At 35.3% G+C, this 21565-nt stretch overlaps 1 protein-coding gene across 1 annotated transcript in view; it reads right to left on the bottom strand.

Annotated features, from left to right (window-relative positions):
- LOC150083683 (growth hormone-inducible transmembrane protein-like) overlaps nucleotides 1-19914 on the bottom strand; it is a 43156-nt gene extending 23242 nt beyond the window's left edge. Inside the window, exons 1-2 of the mRNA XM_090378124.1 lie at nucleotides 19824-19914; nucleotides 307-518 (exon numbers count right to left, since the gene is read on the bottom strand). Of these exons, the coding sequence (XP_090234250.1) occupies nucleotides 307-505 (199 nt within the window). The 5' untranslated portion in view covers nucleotides 506-518; nucleotides 19824-19914. The remainder of the gene's footprint in view (nucleotides 1-306; nucleotides 519-19823) is intronic.
- Between the last annotated feature and the right edge of the window lie 1651 nt (nucleotides 19915-21565).

Here is a 21565-nt window from a genome sequence, read left to right as displayed (position 1 = left end):
CACATCAAAGGTCAAAATAATGTACATTCATTAGCTGTTAGTACCAATTATAAGTAACCAACAGAAACATACATGGCAGAAATTAAATATCAAGGAACCATCTGTAATATCTCAGTATCATTTTGATTGATATCAGGAAACACTCAGGTTTCAAAAAGTAAAAACCTGGGGTAGATAAGTTATGGTTATTTTTCAACAATTGATCATTGTTAAAGTCAATTTTAACTATTTTAAACTAACACATTTTTTAATTTGAAAGTAAAACACAAATAACAGATGTATCTCTCATCAATAATGTAACCTTACCTGATTCTCCAGCTGGTGCCATTGCAATCTCTTTTAATGTTCTACGGCGAGCAGCTCTTCTGAATCCTGAACGAATATCATTGGCCAAGAACTGTGTTCGAATTAGTAAGGGGGTTGTTCCCTTAGTTGATACTCTAAGGCAAGAACCACCCATTCGATGAAGGGGAAACACTCTAATCAAATAGATACTTGCAGCCATGATGAGCAAAAATCTGAAACAATAGATTCCTAAAATAACTAAATCATATGTTTAATATCGTGCAAACAATTATCTCACATATTTTATACTTTATATCTACTACTGAACTATGAAGGCCACAGAAAGTTACTAGTTATGCCAATAAGGGAAGACAAAAACTGCTGCAAGGCAAATAACTAGTTTATTTTACTAAAATCAGTTTTGTCTTCAGCGTTACCATCATGATTATTTTTGGTTTCCATTGAAATTACATATACATGTATACCATCCATTTTAACAAGTCTATAAGCACTGTAATAATGTTATCAATCTTCATGATATTTAAGTAATAAATTAATTAATCCATGCTAAGAACCTGTATTTAGAGAATACCTCAAAGATCTGTATGAAAATATTAAATACAGGTAATCAAACTTTTATTTTCATCAAATCTTTTATGGGATAAACTTGTGCTTTGGTTAAATGAATGTAGAAAACAAAACATGATCTAAAGCACAGAGTACATTTGGATATCTGTTCTGCACATCAGTGGCATTATAACCCCATTTACCTTTTTATTCACTTTTTCTTTCAGTGATCATTGCCTATGCTAGCTGACAATACTGATAATCATGTGATCCACACTTCCTAGTAGTTGAGTTGTTATTTCATTTCACTGACAACTCGACTAGAAGGATGTATGCACAATTCTTCAATGTAGGCACTAAAATAATTTAAAAATTATATGCATTTCTGTATGCAGTTTTTATTTTGAAGATGATTCGATCATTCTAGCAACAGAACCAAACTTCTGACCTGAAGGCTTGAGCTTGTGCTCTGATTCGCATCATTATCCACAAACTCCTGAATACATATTATCTCAATGGAAAGTTCTATTGTCGCTGAGTTAATTCAAGAAAATTTTCGTAGTTGTAAAATGAATACAAACTGATTTTATTTGTGAAAGAAAACAACCAATCTATCCATGTAATATTCATTCACAGTGCATTTTAGCTATATATACAAATATAGTGTTTCCAAAGTATCAGAATAAAGTTCTACAACATATTCTAGGTTCCAAAATTAAAAAAGCCATATATATGTATCCAAAAATAGTTTATTTGAAAGTTGAGTCATTTCTCTTGAACTTGAATGACCTCAGCTAACAGAATTAGTGACTGCCAAACACCTTTGAACATTCCTGCAGTGGTGTGGATTGTTTCACAGCTGCATTCTATTAATTTGTGCAATATTTGGAGCTTCAGTTTCTCACACCAGTCTCTTTAAATGATCCCACAGGGAATAGTCAAAGAGATTCAAATCATGTGACCATGTTGGCCAAGTGACAGAGTATCCATCTGAATCGATAGGAAGAATCTGGGGAAGTCCTTGGTTGTCAGCCCAAATGGGCAGGAGCATGTCATATCTTGTCTGAAGGAGATCTTTAAACAATCCAAGCAAAATATTCTCCAAAAAAAAGTGCCATTAAGCTTGGCTGAACAGTTGCCGTGGAAGAATGTGGCTCAACTGATGGCCAATAAGATTACACTGGATTATAACAGAGAACTGGTTTCAATGGACCTTTACTATTATAACACAGATTTCTTCTGTCCACTTTTTTTTTTTTTTTACTGGTGGTTCTTGAGTGAAGTGGTAATAGAGTTAGCTCTTGGATTTTCATTTCTTCTGGCTTTATAGGACTTTCCCCCTAAGTGGAAATAAGTGTTTAGAGAAGTTTAAAGTCAGGTGAGTTAGTGGATACCTTTCTTGTTACGTTTGGTGAAGGGGTTGCCTCTCACTGAACGTTTATAATCCTGAGGATTCTAGCGTTAAATGCAGTAACATTTAGCATTCAAACATGGCTGCCACTTACCATTACAGTTCTCTTTAGTTGCCATATTGCTTTTTTTGTAGTGTTGAGTGAGAATTTTGGCGGGAACGTTGAATAGTGTGTGCCATTTTGTTTTAATGGTTGCTTTATTGTGTGCAGCTATTTTGTAAAAAATAAGTTAAATTCAAAGATCACAGTTTGATTAAGTCAGACATTCTGATTCCAGTGGAGGGATTCATCTGTACTTTGGACCAGGAAACATAGTTACACTACGATATTAGTTTGAAGCTAATTGTCTTTTGGGATTAACTGATGCCATTAATATGAATGAAGTAAATTGCCATAACCTAAAACAGGGAGTGGTTTTTAGTTGAATTTCCTGTCTCTGGCAGAATAAAGATCCAATTTTTCTGGAACTTAGTGTATGTACAGTTCGTGCCCTGAGGACTTCCTTCACCAATTTGGATGAACTTTGGTGCATTAGGGCCGGAGATAGAGACTTTTTTTTTTTTTAATTAGAGTTGCTGGGGGTTTACAGTTAATCTAATTAATTAAAGTAAGTGAGTATATATATTTCTGTAGTATTTGTATGAGTAATGAGTTCCTCAGAGTCAGGATCATCTTCTTATGTTTCTGTTGCCAAACCATCAAGGTCGGCAGTTCCAGCTCTGGAAAAATTACCCAGAGCAAATACTACTTCTCATGATGACAGTCAAATTGATTCTAATATTACTTATGGGGAAACAGTTTCTTCAAGTAAGGTTAGGACTCCCTCAAGCCGAGTGGAATCTTCTCCTATATATTCTTGTAAGGAGGATAATAAGATGGCTAATTTAGTTAAATATACATACGAGTTAAAAGATAAGTTAAATAAATTAATAAATGGGATTCCTAAAATTACAAGTAAGTATTCTTTGGAAATTCTTAAAATTTTTGATAAGTTAGAAGAGAAACTTCTGGAGACAGGGGCTTATAAGTTCACCCCTCCAATAGATAACGTAAAAGAATTAATTACTGAAAGTATGCAGTCTCTTACAAGTGGCGATACTTTTGCAACTGCAGTGGCCTCTAATAATAAATTACAAACTACACCCACATTGGTTCCTCCTCCCCTAGGGGTTGAGACAAACCATGTAATCTTTGTTAAGACAAAGGAAAATTGTACCTTAACAAGTGAAGAAGTAAAACAATTAGTATCTAAGGACTTTAAATCTGATTTAAAGAAAGTGAAGATAAGATCTATTAGAAAGCTTAGAGAAAAGGGTATTATAATAGAAACTGCAACAAAAAATGATTTAGATAAAATTCAAAATTGTAAAAAATTTAATGATTATAACTTAAAGATTGAGCAGCCTAGAAAGAATAATCCAACATTGGTTGTGTTTGACATTTTAAAAGAGTTTTCTAATGATGATTTCCTTGAAGACTTATATGAAAAAAATCTTAGTGAATTAAATATAACAGAACAAGAGTCCAAAGAAAATATAAATATTAGATTTAGATTCAAATCAAAGAATAAAAATAATGATCATTTAGTTTTTGAGGTGTCACCTAAAATAAGAGATAAATTAATGAGAAATAATAGTAGAATCTTTTTGGGCTGGACGGCACACACAGTGAAAGATTTCACAATTGTGTCAAGATGCTTTAGGTGTTTAGGTTTTGGCCACTCGGTTAAATATTGTAAGCATACTATAAACACATGTGGTCACTGTGGTCAGCAGGGCCACCAATTTGATGATTGTAAAAACAAAGAATCTCCTCCTAGTTGTTGTAACTGCAAGTTAAAAAAGCGAGATTTTAACCATTCGTACAGGGATGTAAAATGCCCGGAATTTATCCGGGCTCAACAGGTTGTAAAATCACGAATAAATTATGTTCAATAATTTGACCCAAAATTCTTCAGTAACACAACTAAAGGTAGTACAATTAAATTGTCAACGTTCCCTATCTGTTTCCAACGAATTATCAAAAATAATCATAGATAAAAATATTTCTCTTTTAGGCCTACAAGAAGTATATTCATATAAAGGAGTGGTAAAAGGTTTTCCTTTCTCTAGTAGAATAGTTCAATCAAATGTTCAACATGTTGGCACTGGCGGGAATGCCAGAGCTAGAATTTGGGCGGCTCTGGTGGTGGCGGACCCAACTTTGGTGGTAACAAGAATAAATTTTTTGTGTTCAGATTATGCAGTTTGTGCATGTTTAGAGGGAGATTTTGGGGAATTTTTCGCCATCTCCCTCTACATGCGCTGCTCTCAAGATTTGCAATTGATCGACCCCTTTTTAGACTATTTAGATTTCGCTCTTCAGCATCTTATTGGTCGTCCAGTTTTAATAATGAGATGCAAATTCTTCTTCCCAACTCTGGTCATCTTTCACCCCAAATCATAAGGGTGAATTATTTGAAGAACTTATTGTGGCCAAAAATCTTACAGTTTGGAATTCTCCAAATTCAATTCCAACCTTTGTGTCTTCGACGGGTCAGTCTTCTATTGACGTGACTTTAACAAATAGTACGTTTGGAAATGGCATTTTTTCATGGACAGTTCATTCTGCTTGGACAGGCAGTGACCATAATACTATTACTTTTAGAGTTTCCTTGTCTCATTCTACTGTTGCATATAGATGTTCTGCAAACTTTCCTAGATACAAAACTGTTAATATAGATTGGTCCCCTTTTGACAAGAAAATTACGGATACCTTCACAAATTTGCTTATTTCTAAACTTTCCTCTCTTGATGCTACTGCATACGCTGAGGAATTGACAAAGTTGATTTCTTCGGTTTGTGATGTAGCATTGCAGAAAAGACGGCGAAGACCAGCTTCGGTCCCGTGGTGGACCCCGGAACTTGGTGTTCTCCGATCAGCCATGACGGCTGCGAGAAGGACTTATCAGAGGTCTAGACGAGCTAATGTTCCTCTTGTACAATCGCAGAGATTAAACGACATGTATAAAACAGCAAGAAGGGAATATTATAACAAAATCTATAAAAATAAACAGAATTCGTGGAACTTTTTAGTTTCTAAAAGCCTAAATCAGGACCCATGGGGGGTCGCTTATAGGTTGGTTGCAGAAAAAATACATCCTGGTTTAATTACATCCTCAATTTTAAAGCCAGATAATACAGAAACTCTTACTTGGAGTGAGACAATAAACTTAATTTTGGATGAGATCATTAAGGAGGACGTTACTATTTCTGAAAGTTCATCTCAAACAGCTTTGAGATTGGAACATTTAACTTACTTGGGCCAAGACTTGGAGGAGCCATTTGAGCATGTAGAGCTTGATGAGGCTATAGATTCTTTAAGTACAGGAAAATGTCCAGGTTTGGACCTTATAGAAGTATCTATATTAAAAAGAATCTGGAAACTTTGCCCGGTAATAATTAAAAATTTAATGAATTCTTGTTTAGAAAATGGCATATTCCCAGCCCCTTGGAAAATAGCAAATTTGAAAATACTTCTTAAAAATCTGGACAAACCAGCTCATATTGCTTCTTCTTATAGACCGATAGCTCTTCTTCCAGTATTTGGCAAAATCCTAGAAAAGTTGATATTAGTTCGTTTCCAGAGAAACTATCTGTCTCGATTCCTCAATGCTTCTAATCAATATGGTTTTCATAAAGGTTTTTCGACGGTGGATGCTATTAAAGCCACCCTCGATTATGTAGCTGCCTCTGACAGTAAATACGTCCTCGGTCTCTTCGTGGACTTCGCCGGGGCCTTTGACACTGTATGGTGGCAAAGTGTCCTTGTGAGGTTCCGGGAGGCTGGGGTATCCATCCCAGTGTACAAATTAATCACTAGTTACTTTACAAACCGGAACATTGTTGTCTCTTCAGGATTTGGTTCCGTTATGAGACAGGTTACCCGTGGCTGCCCCCAGGGATCCATTCTTGGCCCGACTTGTTGGTCCGTGGTCCTTGACGGGTGGCTCAAACAAAATTTACAGTATGGAAATAAAATTGCTTACGCCGATGATTTGGTTGTTCTAATCCGTGGTAATTCCAGACAGGAATTGGAGGAACGTGCCAATGAGGCCCTTTCTGATCTTAATTGTTGGTGCAAATTGCATAAACTTGAGATCTCAGTCTCAAAGACCAAGCAGATGCTGTTCAAGGGGCGGCTTGATGTAAATAGACCTCCCACTATTAAATTATGTGATCACTCCATAGGATTTGTAACTTCATATAAATATCTTGGAGTCATATTGGATGATAAGTTAAATTTTATCCAACATTCAAAATATATACTAAAGAAGATTAGGATTATAACCAGCAAACTAATTCAAATTATAAAATGTTCTTCGGGTTTAAAACCTAGAGTCTTAAGAAGGTATTATGAATGTATCTTTCTTCCCATAGTTTGTTATGCTGCTGGGGCCTGGGGACACAAATGTTCTACAAAAATGGTTGAAAAATATCTCTTGCAGGCACAGCGCTTTTTTCTTCTTGCTATCTCGCGTCTTTGTCGTACAGTCTCTACTTCAGCATTATTAGTTATAAATGGGAAACTTCCAGTTAAATTTGAAGTTTATCAAAGTTTCTTGTTATTTCATAAAAATCGTGGTCTTGCAGTTCAAGTAGAACAATTTACAAATGATCTGACATCAACTAAGAAAGATGAAATTGCACGACTGAGAGCTCATTTTAAAATTGCTTGGCAGGAACAATGGAATCTTGATATAAAAGGTAGACAGACATTTGGGTTTATTCAAACAGTGGAGTTTATCAATCAATCCAGTCGTCTCTGGTTTTCTCTAGGACTAAATGTTGGATTTCTTGTCTCAGGCCATGGTAGTATAAATTCTAAGCTTTTTGATCTTGGTCTGGTTGACTCCCCTAATTGCCTATGTGGTGAGGTGGAGACAGTAGAGCACATTATATTGAACTGTATATTATATTCAGACTTAAGATTTCCTCTTCAACTTCAGACCAATGTTTACTCTAAAGATGACTTTCCGATGTTAATCTCAACTCTGGAGAATCTTGGTGTTTTTTCTTCCTTCGCTGAAAAAGTGTTTCGGCGGAGAAAGAATATGATTTCTTCTGGACTAGTGGTTTAGAAACATATTTATTAAAAGAAAGTAATGGTTTCCTTTGGTAAAAAAAAAATTTAGGATGATAAAACCATACTTGTAATTTTGTTTTAATTTTGAAAAAATTAATGAATAACAACTTACATATTTTTTGTAATCTATTAAAATCTTAATTAGAAATCTATTTTGGTATTGTTATCCCTTTTTCGGAGAAAACTGTCCTTGAGAGTGAGGATTGTATTGTCGGCAGACTTGTTTTGTCCCTTCAGATAGTGTTTTTATAGTTGGTTATACTGTCAAAAAAAAAAAAAAAAAAAAAAAAAAAAAGTAAGTTATACTAAAAAAAAAAAAAAAAAAATTGACAGACCAACAATTACAGATTGAGTAGATAATTGTTAACTGTGGGTTAATTGGATGCAAGCTTATTTTATGTTGTAACAATCATTTTATTTTGTCATCATTAATTCTTGTTGGAATATTATTTTCTTTATTTTCCCTAAAGAGAATACTTTCCTAAGGGAAATTTCATAGCATGGCATGGTTTCGCGAGTCTCAAAGTCCTAGTGGACGTCGGGACTTGTGAAGTTGTGTTAAATAATTATGTTTAGTTGTGTTGACTTTAGGCCCCCTCAGAAAAGTTATTTGAGGTGTATTATTTTGGTTTTGTATAACCATATATAAGTAAATGTTATTGGTATGGAGGACAAATTTTGCCCTCCGTTATTTTATGTTACTTTCTTCCTTTCTTTCCTTTCTTCTATCAGTTATCCCTCTTTTACCCTTCCCATCACTTAGGATGCCTTGGCATCCATAAAATGATAGTAGTCCCTGGCTACCTCCTCGTGGTTAGGGACGGGAGTCTGGGGGCAGAAGGAAATTGCTTCTGCCTTTAGACTGCAAAATGCCAGGAGCCGGCTTACAACATACAACAGAACAAACACAAATATATAGTAAAGAGTACAAACATTTATTTCGAAAGAAACATTTTTTTTTTTTTTTTTTTTTTTTTTTGTGCCGGCTTAGCAAAATGCTGTAAGAAGATATAGCGGCGTATAGGGGAAACCCTGGATCCCGCATAGTAAACATAAATACTTGAAATACTTGTCCACTTGTGCAATTTCAAGTTAATGATTCCATCCCATTCTTTTATTGCTTCCTTAATAAACAATATCCAACTCACATTGCCAAGATATTGGGATGATGGATGAGCCTTTTACAGAACTGTTGTTATCAAGAATAGTTCTACTGGGATCAATGATTCCACTTTTTGCAGATGGAAGATATACAGTTGCTATACCCATAGAATGTGCCAAACATGTGGGGGAGCCTGTAGAGCAGTGCCAATTTGTTGGGCACTTATTTGTGATCTTCATGTACCACATCAAGAATTTTGTTTTTAATGTCTTGATGGTAGGCTTGCAGTCACAATTTCTTTGATGACATTTCCTTGCAGTGCAAAGAAATGTCACCCTAAAATGCCTATCAATGGGCACAAACGCTCAACAATTCAGCAAGTTTCTATTGGAAAAGTGTTCATGGTATAATTATCTTGCTCCAAGTGAATTTCCTCCAGTACAACTATAAGTGAAAGAAACATACAGCTACATAGTCAATACTGGAAAATGAAGGCACTGCTGTGAAAATGAACACTGTCACTGAACAAACAGAACAGATGCAGAAGAACGTGTTAAAGGCCTCAGAGAGGGCAGGAGAAGAAAAATGCAAGTAACATCCCCTACTTTATTTTGAGATTGTATTCTTTTGAACAAAGCAAAAAGACCAATGTTTTATTTATTATTGTTCTGGCATGTTCACACTTCCCATTCCCTTCATCCCAGGTTATTGGCCAATTTCAAATCATTGTTGAAAATCACTTTTAACCCTATACTGCTAATGTGATATCTGACAGATGTGACTTTTAAATATTTTTCTATAATTTGTTTAAATTAATAAATGAAATCAAACCCTCCCACATACCTTTTACCACCAATATTATCTCAATGATTATGCAATATTTTCTGTTTTCATTTCAGTGTACTGCAAATTACAAGAGAGTAAATTTTTGTTTGGCATTAAACAGATGCCAGGTGAGTAAAAACATTATCTTTCAACTCCTATGCTCATGAGTCTATGAGGTGCCAGCAAGAGCTGTTTAATCCTGCCATAGAACTTTGGTTTCACTGGCTAAATGAGAACAGCTCACAAAAATATAGACATTTCTGTTGCATCTAAGGTTCAATTCTGTGGGGGTAAGTGACCTTGACAATTCTAAAAAATACAATAAAAACAAGTGTTTTATTATTCTTATTATTATCATTTATTTATTATTATTGGTTTCATCTATTTTTCTTCAATATTTTGTTATTGAGTTTGGCATATCATAATAGAATGTTGTTTGCTATTCAGTAAAAAAAAAAAGTTAAAATTTATTTTACAATTAAAACTAATTGTGGCATCTCAGATTCTATGTGAGTGAATATGTTCCATATAGGGTTAGAAGTAATGGAGGATTAAAGGCAAAACTCCAAAGTAAAGTATTTTTGGAAATACTGTATTTTCTTTCCACGAGCTTGGATTTAGGCACATCACCAGAAAACCCTGCTTCTTTTATCCAGAATTGGAGTGAAAAGGAAGAGAGAGAAATCTCCAAATTCTGATGATCCGTTGTAATACAGTGGTCTACAACCTTCTTGTTTCTTCAGTAATACATAAGATTCACTGAGAATATTCCAACATAAGTGTGTATGGATTTTTGTATATTTGTAATGTCAGTAAACCATTTTTGTAAATCTCATCATATTAAATTGTTTTTGCTTAATATAGAGCAAATGCTTTATTATGTTATTTTAATCTACATATAACAATCTTCAAAACATATATTGCTATAATTCCTGTAGCTGTGAAAAAAAAGGAAGAAAATGTATTAACATAAAAATACCTGTTAATAGTAGCGATGGGCATAATAGAGAGGTCATAATCGATTCACTTGATTATAGCAAATCATTCAATTATGGAAATCATTTGAATGATATAAGTGAATGACCAATAGTTAGTAACTACTACTCATTTGATTATAGAAATCATTGGATTGTGCTCATAGCTAATTAATAGCGTTTCCGGCAAAAAGTAAGGCTTAAAACAATTTCAAGAGGTGGCCACAAAGTCCTTTTCATGGAATATCTTATTCTCAAATATTTCATTTTATTCTTGGACCTGTTGTTTTTCCCAAACAGGGTTTAATATAGCAGACATGACTGATCAAATGACAGAAGAAACATTGCCAATGTTTGCATGCATGATCACAGGAAAGAGAGAAGACAAGTTTGAGGCACAACAAAGTTTAAAGGTTTAATAATCCTATATTGTAAGAAGAGGTTTTTTTCAACAGTGAGTGTTCTTAATGCAAAGCATTCTGGCCACTCAGCATTATGCCAAGATCATGTAGATATGCAAGATCATGATATTTCTCAACTAAATGCTTCAAATTGTTGAAGCATTTAGTTTAAGAAATAATGCTCATTCTACATTCTGTATTTAACTATACTGCAAATGGATAATGTCCCTCCTGTGACAGTGACAAAACTTGGGCTTAGGCCCTTCAGAAATTACTACATTAACACAAGTCAACCTAAAGTAACTAATCTCAATTGAATAACATCACCCAGTAGGTGAATCTATTATTCATTAAAAACTCAAAAGAATTGTTGTGACTAGTTTCAGAAATACTTAGTTCCATCATCCAACAACAGGGTGACCTCAATCGATGACCAAAGGAAAATTTTGCCCCCTGGCATATAGACAGAAATAGTAACCCAACTGCTTTACTTGATTAATTCACTGGGCCTGTGCTGCTCACTAATAGCTCACTAATAAGTGGTGTTTGGAAGTTTTTCTTCCGAATTGAGATTAGTTACATTGTCACCTTGTGAAACAGTCATTTCTAAAGAGTCTAAGCCCAAGCTCCGTTGCAGGAAAAGCAACACTGTTCCCCAGCAGTATAGGCAGAAATATGGAACAGTATTAGCATTATTTCTCAAACTATTTCAACAACTGCCTTGAAATTATACCCCACTTCTTTACTTGATTATTGAAACATCTTGTTCAACATCCCTAGAAATCAATACAGATTTCTGGGGTTTCTGAATTAGACATTAACTACTCAATTCTGGGGTAAAAAATAAAATAAAAAAACCCAGTGTCACCAAATAACTTACTAACATACATATGGACACATGCAAGGCTCTTATGGCACTTCAAAGTGGAACATTTTTCCCTCAGGGAAGGACACAATTTATCTCAGTAATCAAGCTAGAATACTTATTTTTAATGCAAAGAAAAATTCTCATTATTATGAGGAAATCAAACATTGCCCAACTCATGTCATGATATGGATAGCAATTTCAATGATTCATTGAATTGGTCTTTTTTTTTTTTTTTTTTTTCAGAGATGTCAATTACATAGCATATCTGAACATGTCTCAAATGTGGTCCTGCAAATGCAAGTGAATGAGAGCAAGACTCCAGAAATGACTGTGTTTCACAAGTTGACTTAATGTAACTAATCTCAATTTAATCAATAGCAAATCTATTATTCATTAAAAACTCAAAGGCACTATTGTAACTGGTTTCAGAGCTATTCGGTTCCATCATCAGACAACGGGTAGCCTCATTTAGCAACATTGGCCAAGCAAAGAATAAATGTATTGAATCCAAATGGGCAGCCAAGAAAAACTTCCAAACCACTAAGAAACTATCAGTGGGCAGCACAGGTCCAGTGAATTAATCAAGTAAAGCAGCTGAGTTACTATTTCAACTCCTTCATACTGTAGCAAGATGATGCACCAGTACCATTATACTCCTCCAGTGCTCAAGAATATCTCAACATATTGTGTAATTGACAGACTGGACAAGGATTAGATATGACAGGGCCTCAATAATGCTTTGGAGCACTCCAAAGGTAAAATTTTTCTTAACTGCACCTAACAACTGTTTAAGACTTGATAAACTTGAAAATCTCCATCAGGGACTGCCTTTATTTTTCCTTCAATGTTGAAAACAATCCCTAAGAAGGCATGAACACAGATAAAACAATGTTCAGACAATAAAGGGGAAAATATAGAGATAAGATATTTTGCCACAAAGGGCCTTGGTGACCAATTTATACTTTAAAGTGTTTTGCATGCAAAGTTTGCCTTGTAATTACTATAAAAATCTAAAATATTTTAACTGTAAGGAAGCAAAACTAAGTAAGGCAAAAAAAAATTGGGCTTAAAATGCAAGGTTCAAATTAATAAATAAATGAAAAAAATATTTTCTGTTTATACTATGGCATGAGCACATAGGTTACAGGAGTTTACAAGTTATAAGAATATTAACCATATTCAGTGGTTATGTGATTCAAACTATGGTCAACGAAAATGTGTACTACTTTATGTATCTGCATTTACCACTTCACTATGTCAAGCTTCTTTGTGACATGACAGTGGAAAATGATATTTCCACTTAAAACCTCACTAAACATAAATTAATGTTTCTTGTGCAGTAAAAGTTCACTTGCAATGTTTCTTCTGGTATCTCATTACAGTATTCTGTTTTAGGCTATTGAATAGCTTATTCCAAAGAATATTTTGATAAAAGACCACAGGGACTCTATATACGACAAAAAAAAAAGAAAAACTTTACTATAAAGACACACATGGTTGTCTCTTCCAAGACTACTGTAAAATATGTGGGACCAACTGATGATTTTGCCAAGAGCAAATTATAAATGGTAATTATTAAAAGTAACCACAGAAGCTACTATACTTTTCAAACCAACTAAGAAGCAGTGTTCAAGAATTAGACAAACTGATGTCAGATGACTTAGAGATTCATGGCAGAGAAGAAAAATACATGGGATGCGTATAAATTATCAGGCAAAACAGAAACCTATGGTAGATATAAACTAGTCTGCAATCAAGTCACACAGGAGGTTAGGCAGGCTAAGACAGATTGTGAGCTTGATTTTGATTTTTTTGATTTGGTAGTTGTTGGCGCATCGGCTTCTGTGGCCATATTGCACCTCCCAAGGTTTTTGCAGTACTTTGATCAAAGCTCGAGGCGGGAATCGAACCCGCGACCTTTGGGTTGCCGGGCAGGTATACTTTACCCAGTCGGCTACAGATTGTGAGCAGTCTTTGTCAGAGAATGCAAAGACTTCTTATGTAAACAATAGAAGAAGCAGATGAAACACTGGTCCACTAGATATCAATGGTTTAACTGTTGATGATACTGCTCAAGTTGCTGACAAACTGAATAGGTATTTTGCATCCAGATCCGCATATGAGAAATTCTTTAGGGAAGGGATGCCAAAATTTCAAACTCTAACAGGGAGCTAAATGATTTCATTACAAATAAGAAAATGGAAGAAAAATTGTTGAAACAGAACATAAAAAAAGCAACTGGGGAGGATGGGATTTATTCAGTTATATTAAGAGAGCCGGCAAAGGAGGTAAGCAAATCCTAGCCCTAATTATGAGAGCAGGTTTGGATTCAGAGGAAGGGGGGGGGGGGTCCCTAAGGACTGGAGATAGTAATAGTTTTTGCCATATAGCACAAGGAAGCCACAGGCTTTTGCTGCACTGACCAAAAGAAAAACTATGTAATTAAGAAAACACAAATTATATCCTTCCCTCCTAACACAGGTAAGTATCCAGTTGATCTTTGTATTTGTATTTATCGAACTGTCAGCCTCAACTATCTGTGAGGGCAACTTTTCCAACTATCAATGGCACGCTGGCTAAAAGAAAACTTTCTACAATCTACTCTAAACCTCGACCCCTGTAATTTTAATTTGACCCCTAGTTCTGGAATTCTTTAGAACATAGTGTTAATTGTAATGCGGCTCCAGGGGTTCCCCGAACTTCGCCGTGAGCAGTCTTTGTCAAAGAATGCAACGGAAAAAAAACAAAAACTTCTTTACTTATGTAAACACTAGAAGGAAGATCAAACACACTAGTTCACTAGATATCAATGGTTTAACTGCTGATGATCCTGCTCAGGTTGCTGACAAATTGAATAGGTATTTTGCATCTGCATTTGCATGTGAGGAATTCTGCCAAATTTTATCCAACTAACAGGGAGCTAAATGATTTTATTACAAATAAGAGGAAAATGGAAGAAAATTTGTTAAAGCAGAACATAAAACAGGCAACTGGGGTGGATGGGATTTATCCAGTTATATAAAGAGAGCTAGCAAAGGAGATAAGCAAACCCTAGCCATAATTATGAGGGCATCTTTGAATTCTTTAGAACAAGTGAGAATTCCACCCTCATATATTTTACTAATCCCTCTCAGAGCGTTATACACCTCATTCAGATCACCTCTGAGGTGCCTAGTTGCCAAGCTCTGTAGCACACATAATCCGAGTCTTTCGTCATACAGTTGTCCATCTGCCGATCTCACTATATGAGTTGCCTGTTTTTGGACCCTTTCAAGAAGCTCGATGTTATTTTTCAGATGAGGTCTCCATACTTGAACACAGTATTCCAAATGTAGTCTTACAATTGCTTTATACAGTGGGATCTCTGCAGGATTTCATTTGATAAATTATCGATAGGGCACCATGGCCTTTCCTTGCTGCTTGTTTACACTGTTCAGAAAACTTCATATCTGTCTGTATTGTAACTCCCACATTACTTTTTTCCTCCACTGTTTTTAATTCAACCCCACCAAGTGTATAATTTATTTGTAGGTTGCTATTCGCAGAGTGTAAAACCTTGCATTTAGCAGCATTGAAATATAGCCCACTATTCTGACCATCTTTGAAGTCTGTTCAACTTATCCTGAAGGAGCACTGCTTGGCACTGATCATTAATGACTCTGCCAATCTTTAAGTCATCTGCAAATTTTGATATCATGCCTTCTATAACTTCATTAATATCATTTATGAAAATGAGACAACAGTGGTCCAGGAACTGATCCTTGAGGAACCACACTCCTGATGTTACACCAATCGGAAGAATATCCATTAATCACAACAGTCTGCTTTCTACCCTACAGCCACTCAACAATCCATCTTAGAATCTTACCAGTAATCAACATGTTCCAGCTTATACAGTAACCTCTCATGAGGGGTTGAATCAAATGTTTTGCTAAAATCCAAATAAACTATGTTGAAATTATTCCCTAAATCCAGCTCGTGAGTAACTGTCAAAATAGCCTACTAAGTTAGTTATACATAATTTACCCTTAACAAGGCCATGTTGTATGTCCTTCAGAATGTTGTAATTCCAGAGCCCCCATAAAATTACCATTGTGCGGAGAGCCAAATATTTCCTCATGACCTCTGAATGCTAAGCCCCTTACACTTAAATATTTCACCACTGCAATAACATGTTTTAGGACATTGTGGTAATATTCCGTATCTTTTCTTAGTTGCTCCTGCAACTGCTTGTCAATAACAGATTTATTTTCTTTACGTGTTAACCATACTAACAATGATTTCTTATGTTCATTAGAATTTTCGTGACTTTCTAAACAATGTCCTATATGTTTCCAGTCAGAGAATCTGGTTGCGTATTGAGAAAGGGACTTTAGAGAAAAGTTTGCAGGACTAGACAAAAAACACTTCCCATACTGGTAGAATAGCACAACCAAGATCTTTCCAGTAATTGACCATTTTTAATTTTTTTCGTAAAGTACTTATTTGAAAATGATCTGTTTTGTTCTTTGTAATTCCTTATTGAAACTGGATATATATTTTTTGCATCTTTATTTTGGAAATAAGTCATTTCATGTGAGAGACAGTGATTAATAAAATTATCAGTTAACTGTGTAGGCCACAAACCTACATCAACATATTTAGCAAGCAACTCTGCATTTTCGAAAGCCTCTTCTGCCTCTATCACTATCTTCTTGCAAGACAGCAACAGAGACTTCAGAGAACTGGTCGTCGTCTAGGTCTTGTTTATTTTTGTCTGGTACTGAATGTCCGTCAACATTGTTTTTAGACGTTCTCGGTTGTGATTCTAGTTCTAGTAATTCTTCGTTATTGTTATATACATTTTGTTGTTTTTTTCTGTTTCTCTTCGGTTAAGTTATTCTCTCTTTCGCTAATTACTGCACCTATATCGTTTAGATTCTCATTTTTATTTTCCAATACAAAAAATTTTGAAATTTTGGCACATTTACTTCTTTCTTTTTCTCTATTTAATTGTATTTTTCATTTTTCAGCTCCGCTTTTATATTTTCTACCAGACATTTTTTTAGGTATTTATTTAATCTGAAAAAAAATTAAAAAAACCTAAAAAAAACAATCCACCACCATATTAGGTTAGTTGTTGTGGGAGGGGGTTATTTTTTTATTATTTACTTAAAAATTCTTATTAACTTATCTAAAAATTTGCAATTCGCTGAACACCCTATTGACCTCTTTATCACCTATGCAAATCTGACTACAATTTTCAGAAAATTCCAATTTATAGGGTGTGTAAAGCAGTTGTTAACAGAACATTAAAGCCACACATTTTGTTTACAAAATTTAACAAACTGTTAATGAGCATACATTTACATAAATACAGCATTTACATAAAAGAGACAAATAATTACATACACGCTTCCTAATTTCATATACATATGTAACCCATGCTACAATACACTACACTGTCTGTCTGTCTGTCTCTCTCTCTTCTCAGTTATTCTCAATATGAGAATTATTAACATCAGTTTGTATCAGTTGTATTTTACATAAAATTGACTCCACAATGATTACTCAATCATTCTCTTACCTTACCAATTTTTTTCTTTCTTTCTCTTACATCAATAATATTTACTTCAGCTCTTATTACTCTTTTAGAATCTTTGTTTAAGCCTCACACACACAAAATGTATTATGTCTGGTACCCTCTTGTCTCAATAACATTCCTTATAGGTCACCCATTCTGCCTTAATTAATATCTTAGTCATCCCTCTTTACTCATGAGGTTTATCTATTAAAAAAATTTTACTTTGTTTGGCACTTGGCCTAATTTAATGCCATAGGTTAACCTATCCTTACAGTACTACCCTTATAAATATAATTTCTTTGCTAATTCCATTACATTATTACTTTGATTTTACTACTCCTGAACCACCCTTAAATTTATTCATAATCATTAACAACAGGAATGTTCCTTTCTTTTACAAGGACTATCACTCAATGGCTTACAGAGCTAGGTTATGAGTCCTTCAGTTCAGGATTCAATAAAGAAACAGACTTACTTTCTGACTTCACCATTACTTCCAATGTCCTCGCATTCAGGTTTCTCATGCGGCTGACAGGCTTACTTCAGTTTCTTGGGCTCTCCGGTTTTCCTTTGAGGCAGACAGGCTTACTTCAGATCCTTGGGCACTCCGGTTTTCCTTCGAGACTGACAGACATGCGTTCACTGCTGGGGGCACTCCGGTTTTCTTTCGAGGCTGACAGGCTTACTTTCACTTCTGGGGCACTCTTAACATGATGCACCTTCTTGTGTAGACGATATATTCACAGGTGTACATACCTGGCTCATTTTCTTTACAAGGGCCTACATTATCAAACTCGCCTACCTCCACTTCAACCTGCACTCATGACCTTCTTTCTCCCCTTTGACCACACAGGTCAGACACAGAATGCTCTTTTCCCTCAAATTTTCTCTCCCTAAACTTCACTCTTGCCCCCAAGTTTGGCATGCCTTCCCCAACAAATCCTTCCCCTCTGTTTAAATTTACGTTCCTTTCCATTTGCCAACACAATTCTCCCAAGCTGTCTTCCTAGCATGCAAACCAACCCTTTTCTCGAACTTTCTTATTTTTTTCTCGCAGGCAGTATGACCCTTTCATGTCCACCGGCAACCTCCAAAAACACTCATTTTTGTTTCACACCTTTCTCTCTAAAAGTATCCCAACACCCAAAAATCAGTCAGCCTGACACCGTTTTTAATTTGACGCAAACACTGGATGTCCATTCATTTCCTGTTTTGGCTCCAACGGTGTCATAAATCAAAGGAGGCGCCTCGCATAATCTCGCTTCACGTCTTATTGTTCTTCCTTAAGCAATCCCTTCATGCCTGTTCTCAAATGGCACCCCTTTACTTAGTCCTGCTGTCTGTTTGCTCTCTCATATTATTTGAATTACTTGTTTACCCCTCTGCTACTATTCTCAATTCTCACGCTTAAACTATCCCATCACTAAATCTAGCATTCTTCAAACTTTAACATTACTTCTAGCAAAACAATTATTTTTATTTTAAATTTGTAAGATTTTACATCTTACATTGTCAAGTAAGCTTATAGCTTACGCCGCTTACTAGTGCCTACCGCTTACTTCAAATAAACGGTGTCCAGTTATTTTTATTATGGCTCATTTCGAGGAAATGCAAAAAACGATTGAATTTATGCGCCAACAAAAGATTTCCGGAGAGTGATTTAACTTATATTTATTTAGTAAACTTTGCTGATACTTACCAGTGAAGAAACGAAGCACTTGAACAGTACACTTCACCGAAAGAATGACTATTTAATATTCAACTATACTGTACCGTACATAATCTCAAATGTCAAACGGTGAGAGTTACGCTAAGCTAACACACTTTAGAGGAGCTAGACTTGCACTCCCATTCCGACGTTGCCACATTATTTGCATAATTGACAAATGACAAAGTATATTTTGATTTTACCGACTACCGACAGAAGACGGAGCCGTATTTACTGTCATTTAAAACATTGATATTTTATTCAAATCCAATAGTGTTGCAAACCAACGATTTAAACTTTATCTAGATACGAAAAAATTTTGTATAATTTATTTTTTCTTAAATTTTTAATTTAAATTGTTTTTATTTATTTTTTATCTGGAAGGGGGCCCTTTGATCGAACGGGGTTCTGGGCTGCAGCCCATAAATACCATGCATTCTTTATCACTATCTTTATCACCTGATCTTCAATTTATGACCCAATTCGAATTTGTGGTTGCAGTGCATTCCGCTCCGACAATGGTCATTATACAACCACAGGTTATTCCATATAATAAAATGTAATAATAAAAAATAACCCCAGTGGTTCACATCTGGTGAGTATGGGCTTATCACACCCAGGGTCCTGAGCTGGATATAGTCTTTCTTGGCGATTCCCTTCTACTTCTTGTTTTCTTTCTCTCTCTCGGGGTAAATCAATTTTTTTTGGGGGTTGGTGCAGCGAAAGTCTCAGGCTTCCTTGCACCATATGGCTAATAATAATAATAAAATACAGTATAAATTATATAAGGTAAAGCGGAAAAACGACACTATTTCTTTTTAACATTTAGATAAGCAATGACAATTCATGGCATTGACGCAGCTGATTTGGTGTACAATCAAGGTTCGTTACTATGTAAAGCCAAACAGTAGTTTTAAGCGTAAGTTATAAACATGATAAAAAATATTAATTAATTTTCAACAACAAACAAAATTATATAAAATACAGTAGTTACCTTTAAATACGTATGCTAAAATTTTATTTTTGGTTTCTCAAGACTGAAAAACCACTACTTTCACTCATTACATCAGATTCTCTCACTTCAGCGCCCTCTAGTAGGAAAAAAACCAATACGAAAATATCACAACGTGCGTCACGTACAATGAAAATTATATTACATGTCAGAGGGCTATAAAACAGTTACGAAATATGTACTGTATTTCCAGAATGTCTAAAAAATACTGTATAATCGAAATATTGCCATTAAAACAATAAATAACCATGTAGCTGATGACAGATCAACTTCTGGGAACTGGCAACAGCATGCAATATCTGCTGGGGAAATGCCATTATGTGTAAAGGGGGGAAGTGAGGATTTTATTCAATCGAATACATTGTTCTAAAGATTGTTTTTCAGCTACAGCAGTTTGTGTATAGATATTTTGGAAAACATCTGCATTCGATTAATACGAATATTGCGGAAAATATTTTCCGCAATATTTTTTGGCACATTCTTGCGAGAGTCCATGCAAAATAATCAGTTTTATTTATTTATTTGTTTCAAAGTGAATTTTTTTAAATTGAAGATCATGAGGCATTGTTATATTACAGTATATCTGTACAGTAAGATACATTGTCGTTGTTATAAATTATCAGCGACTTAGATCATATTGTGCTGTATAGATTATGTCTGTAATAAGGGAGGAAACACACTATTATCGCCTCACGGGGCCCATGTCATTTTACTGTTTAGTGTAAACTGTGAAGTCGATCATAGGAGACGTTATATAGGGTGTCTGAAAAATACACGGCATAACTTCAGGAATGAATTCCTCATATATAGACAATAAAAATATTTTATATCAACATAGTTCCGGAAATGCTTGGTTCTCGAGTTATTAACCGGAATGTCTTATCTCCCGCAGATGATTTCCTTCATCACAAGGTACTGACAGAATCTGGTGGTTTTCCATTCCGATCATGTACTCAAATCAGGATCAAGCGGATATGCACTTTATGTACGGTTTGGCGGACGGCAATGCTCTGGAGGCTCGTTATTTGTACCACGAACGACGAGAAAGGTTACCAGAACGAAGATGTCCAGACAGGAAAACGTTTTAAGGTATCCATCGCTGCCTTTGTGAACATGGGACCTTTACACCTCGTGCTGCCGACAGAGGACGACCAAGATCTACGACTCCCGAAGTAGAGGGGTGGACCAACAGCCTAGCCTCCACACTCACTGATTTAAACCCACTAGATTTCTTCTTGTGGAGCGATTTAAAGTCATTGGTGTATTCGACTCCGATAGCTGATGTGGAAACTCTCCGCAATCGAATTGTGGCAGGTTGTGAGACATACGAAACATGCCAGGAATTTGGCATCGTCTTCCCGAGTCCATGAGACGTCGATGTGAGGCCTGTATTCAGGCAGAAATCACCTTATAGTAATTTTGAACAATTACTATAAGGTGATGTGAACAGTTAAGTGTCATAGACAGACCGTCAAAACTCGGAAACCAAGCATTTCCGGAACTATGTTGATATAAAATATTTTTATTGTCTACATATGAGGAACTCATTTCTGAAATTATGCCTTGTATTTTTAAGACACCCTGTATGTGTGTTGTTCTCTTTGGGGAAAGCTGAAGCGAAATGAATTGACACAGTTCATCCTCTTCTTCAGATTTTAAAGATTTAGAATATGCATGTGTTTTCATATAGCCGAGGAAAAAAAAAAAAAAAAACAGAGTAAGCA

Source organism: Mastigoproctus giganteus, chromosome 7 (assembly GCF_048544385.1).
Source record: "Mastigoproctus giganteus isolate SK-2022 chromosome 7, ASM4854438v1, whole genome shotgun sequence".
NCBI lineage: Eukaryota > Metazoa > Arthropoda > Arachnida > Uropygi > Thelyphonidae > Mastigoproctus > Mastigoproctus giganteus.
This window is presented reverse-complemented; position numbering and strand designations above follow the sequence as displayed.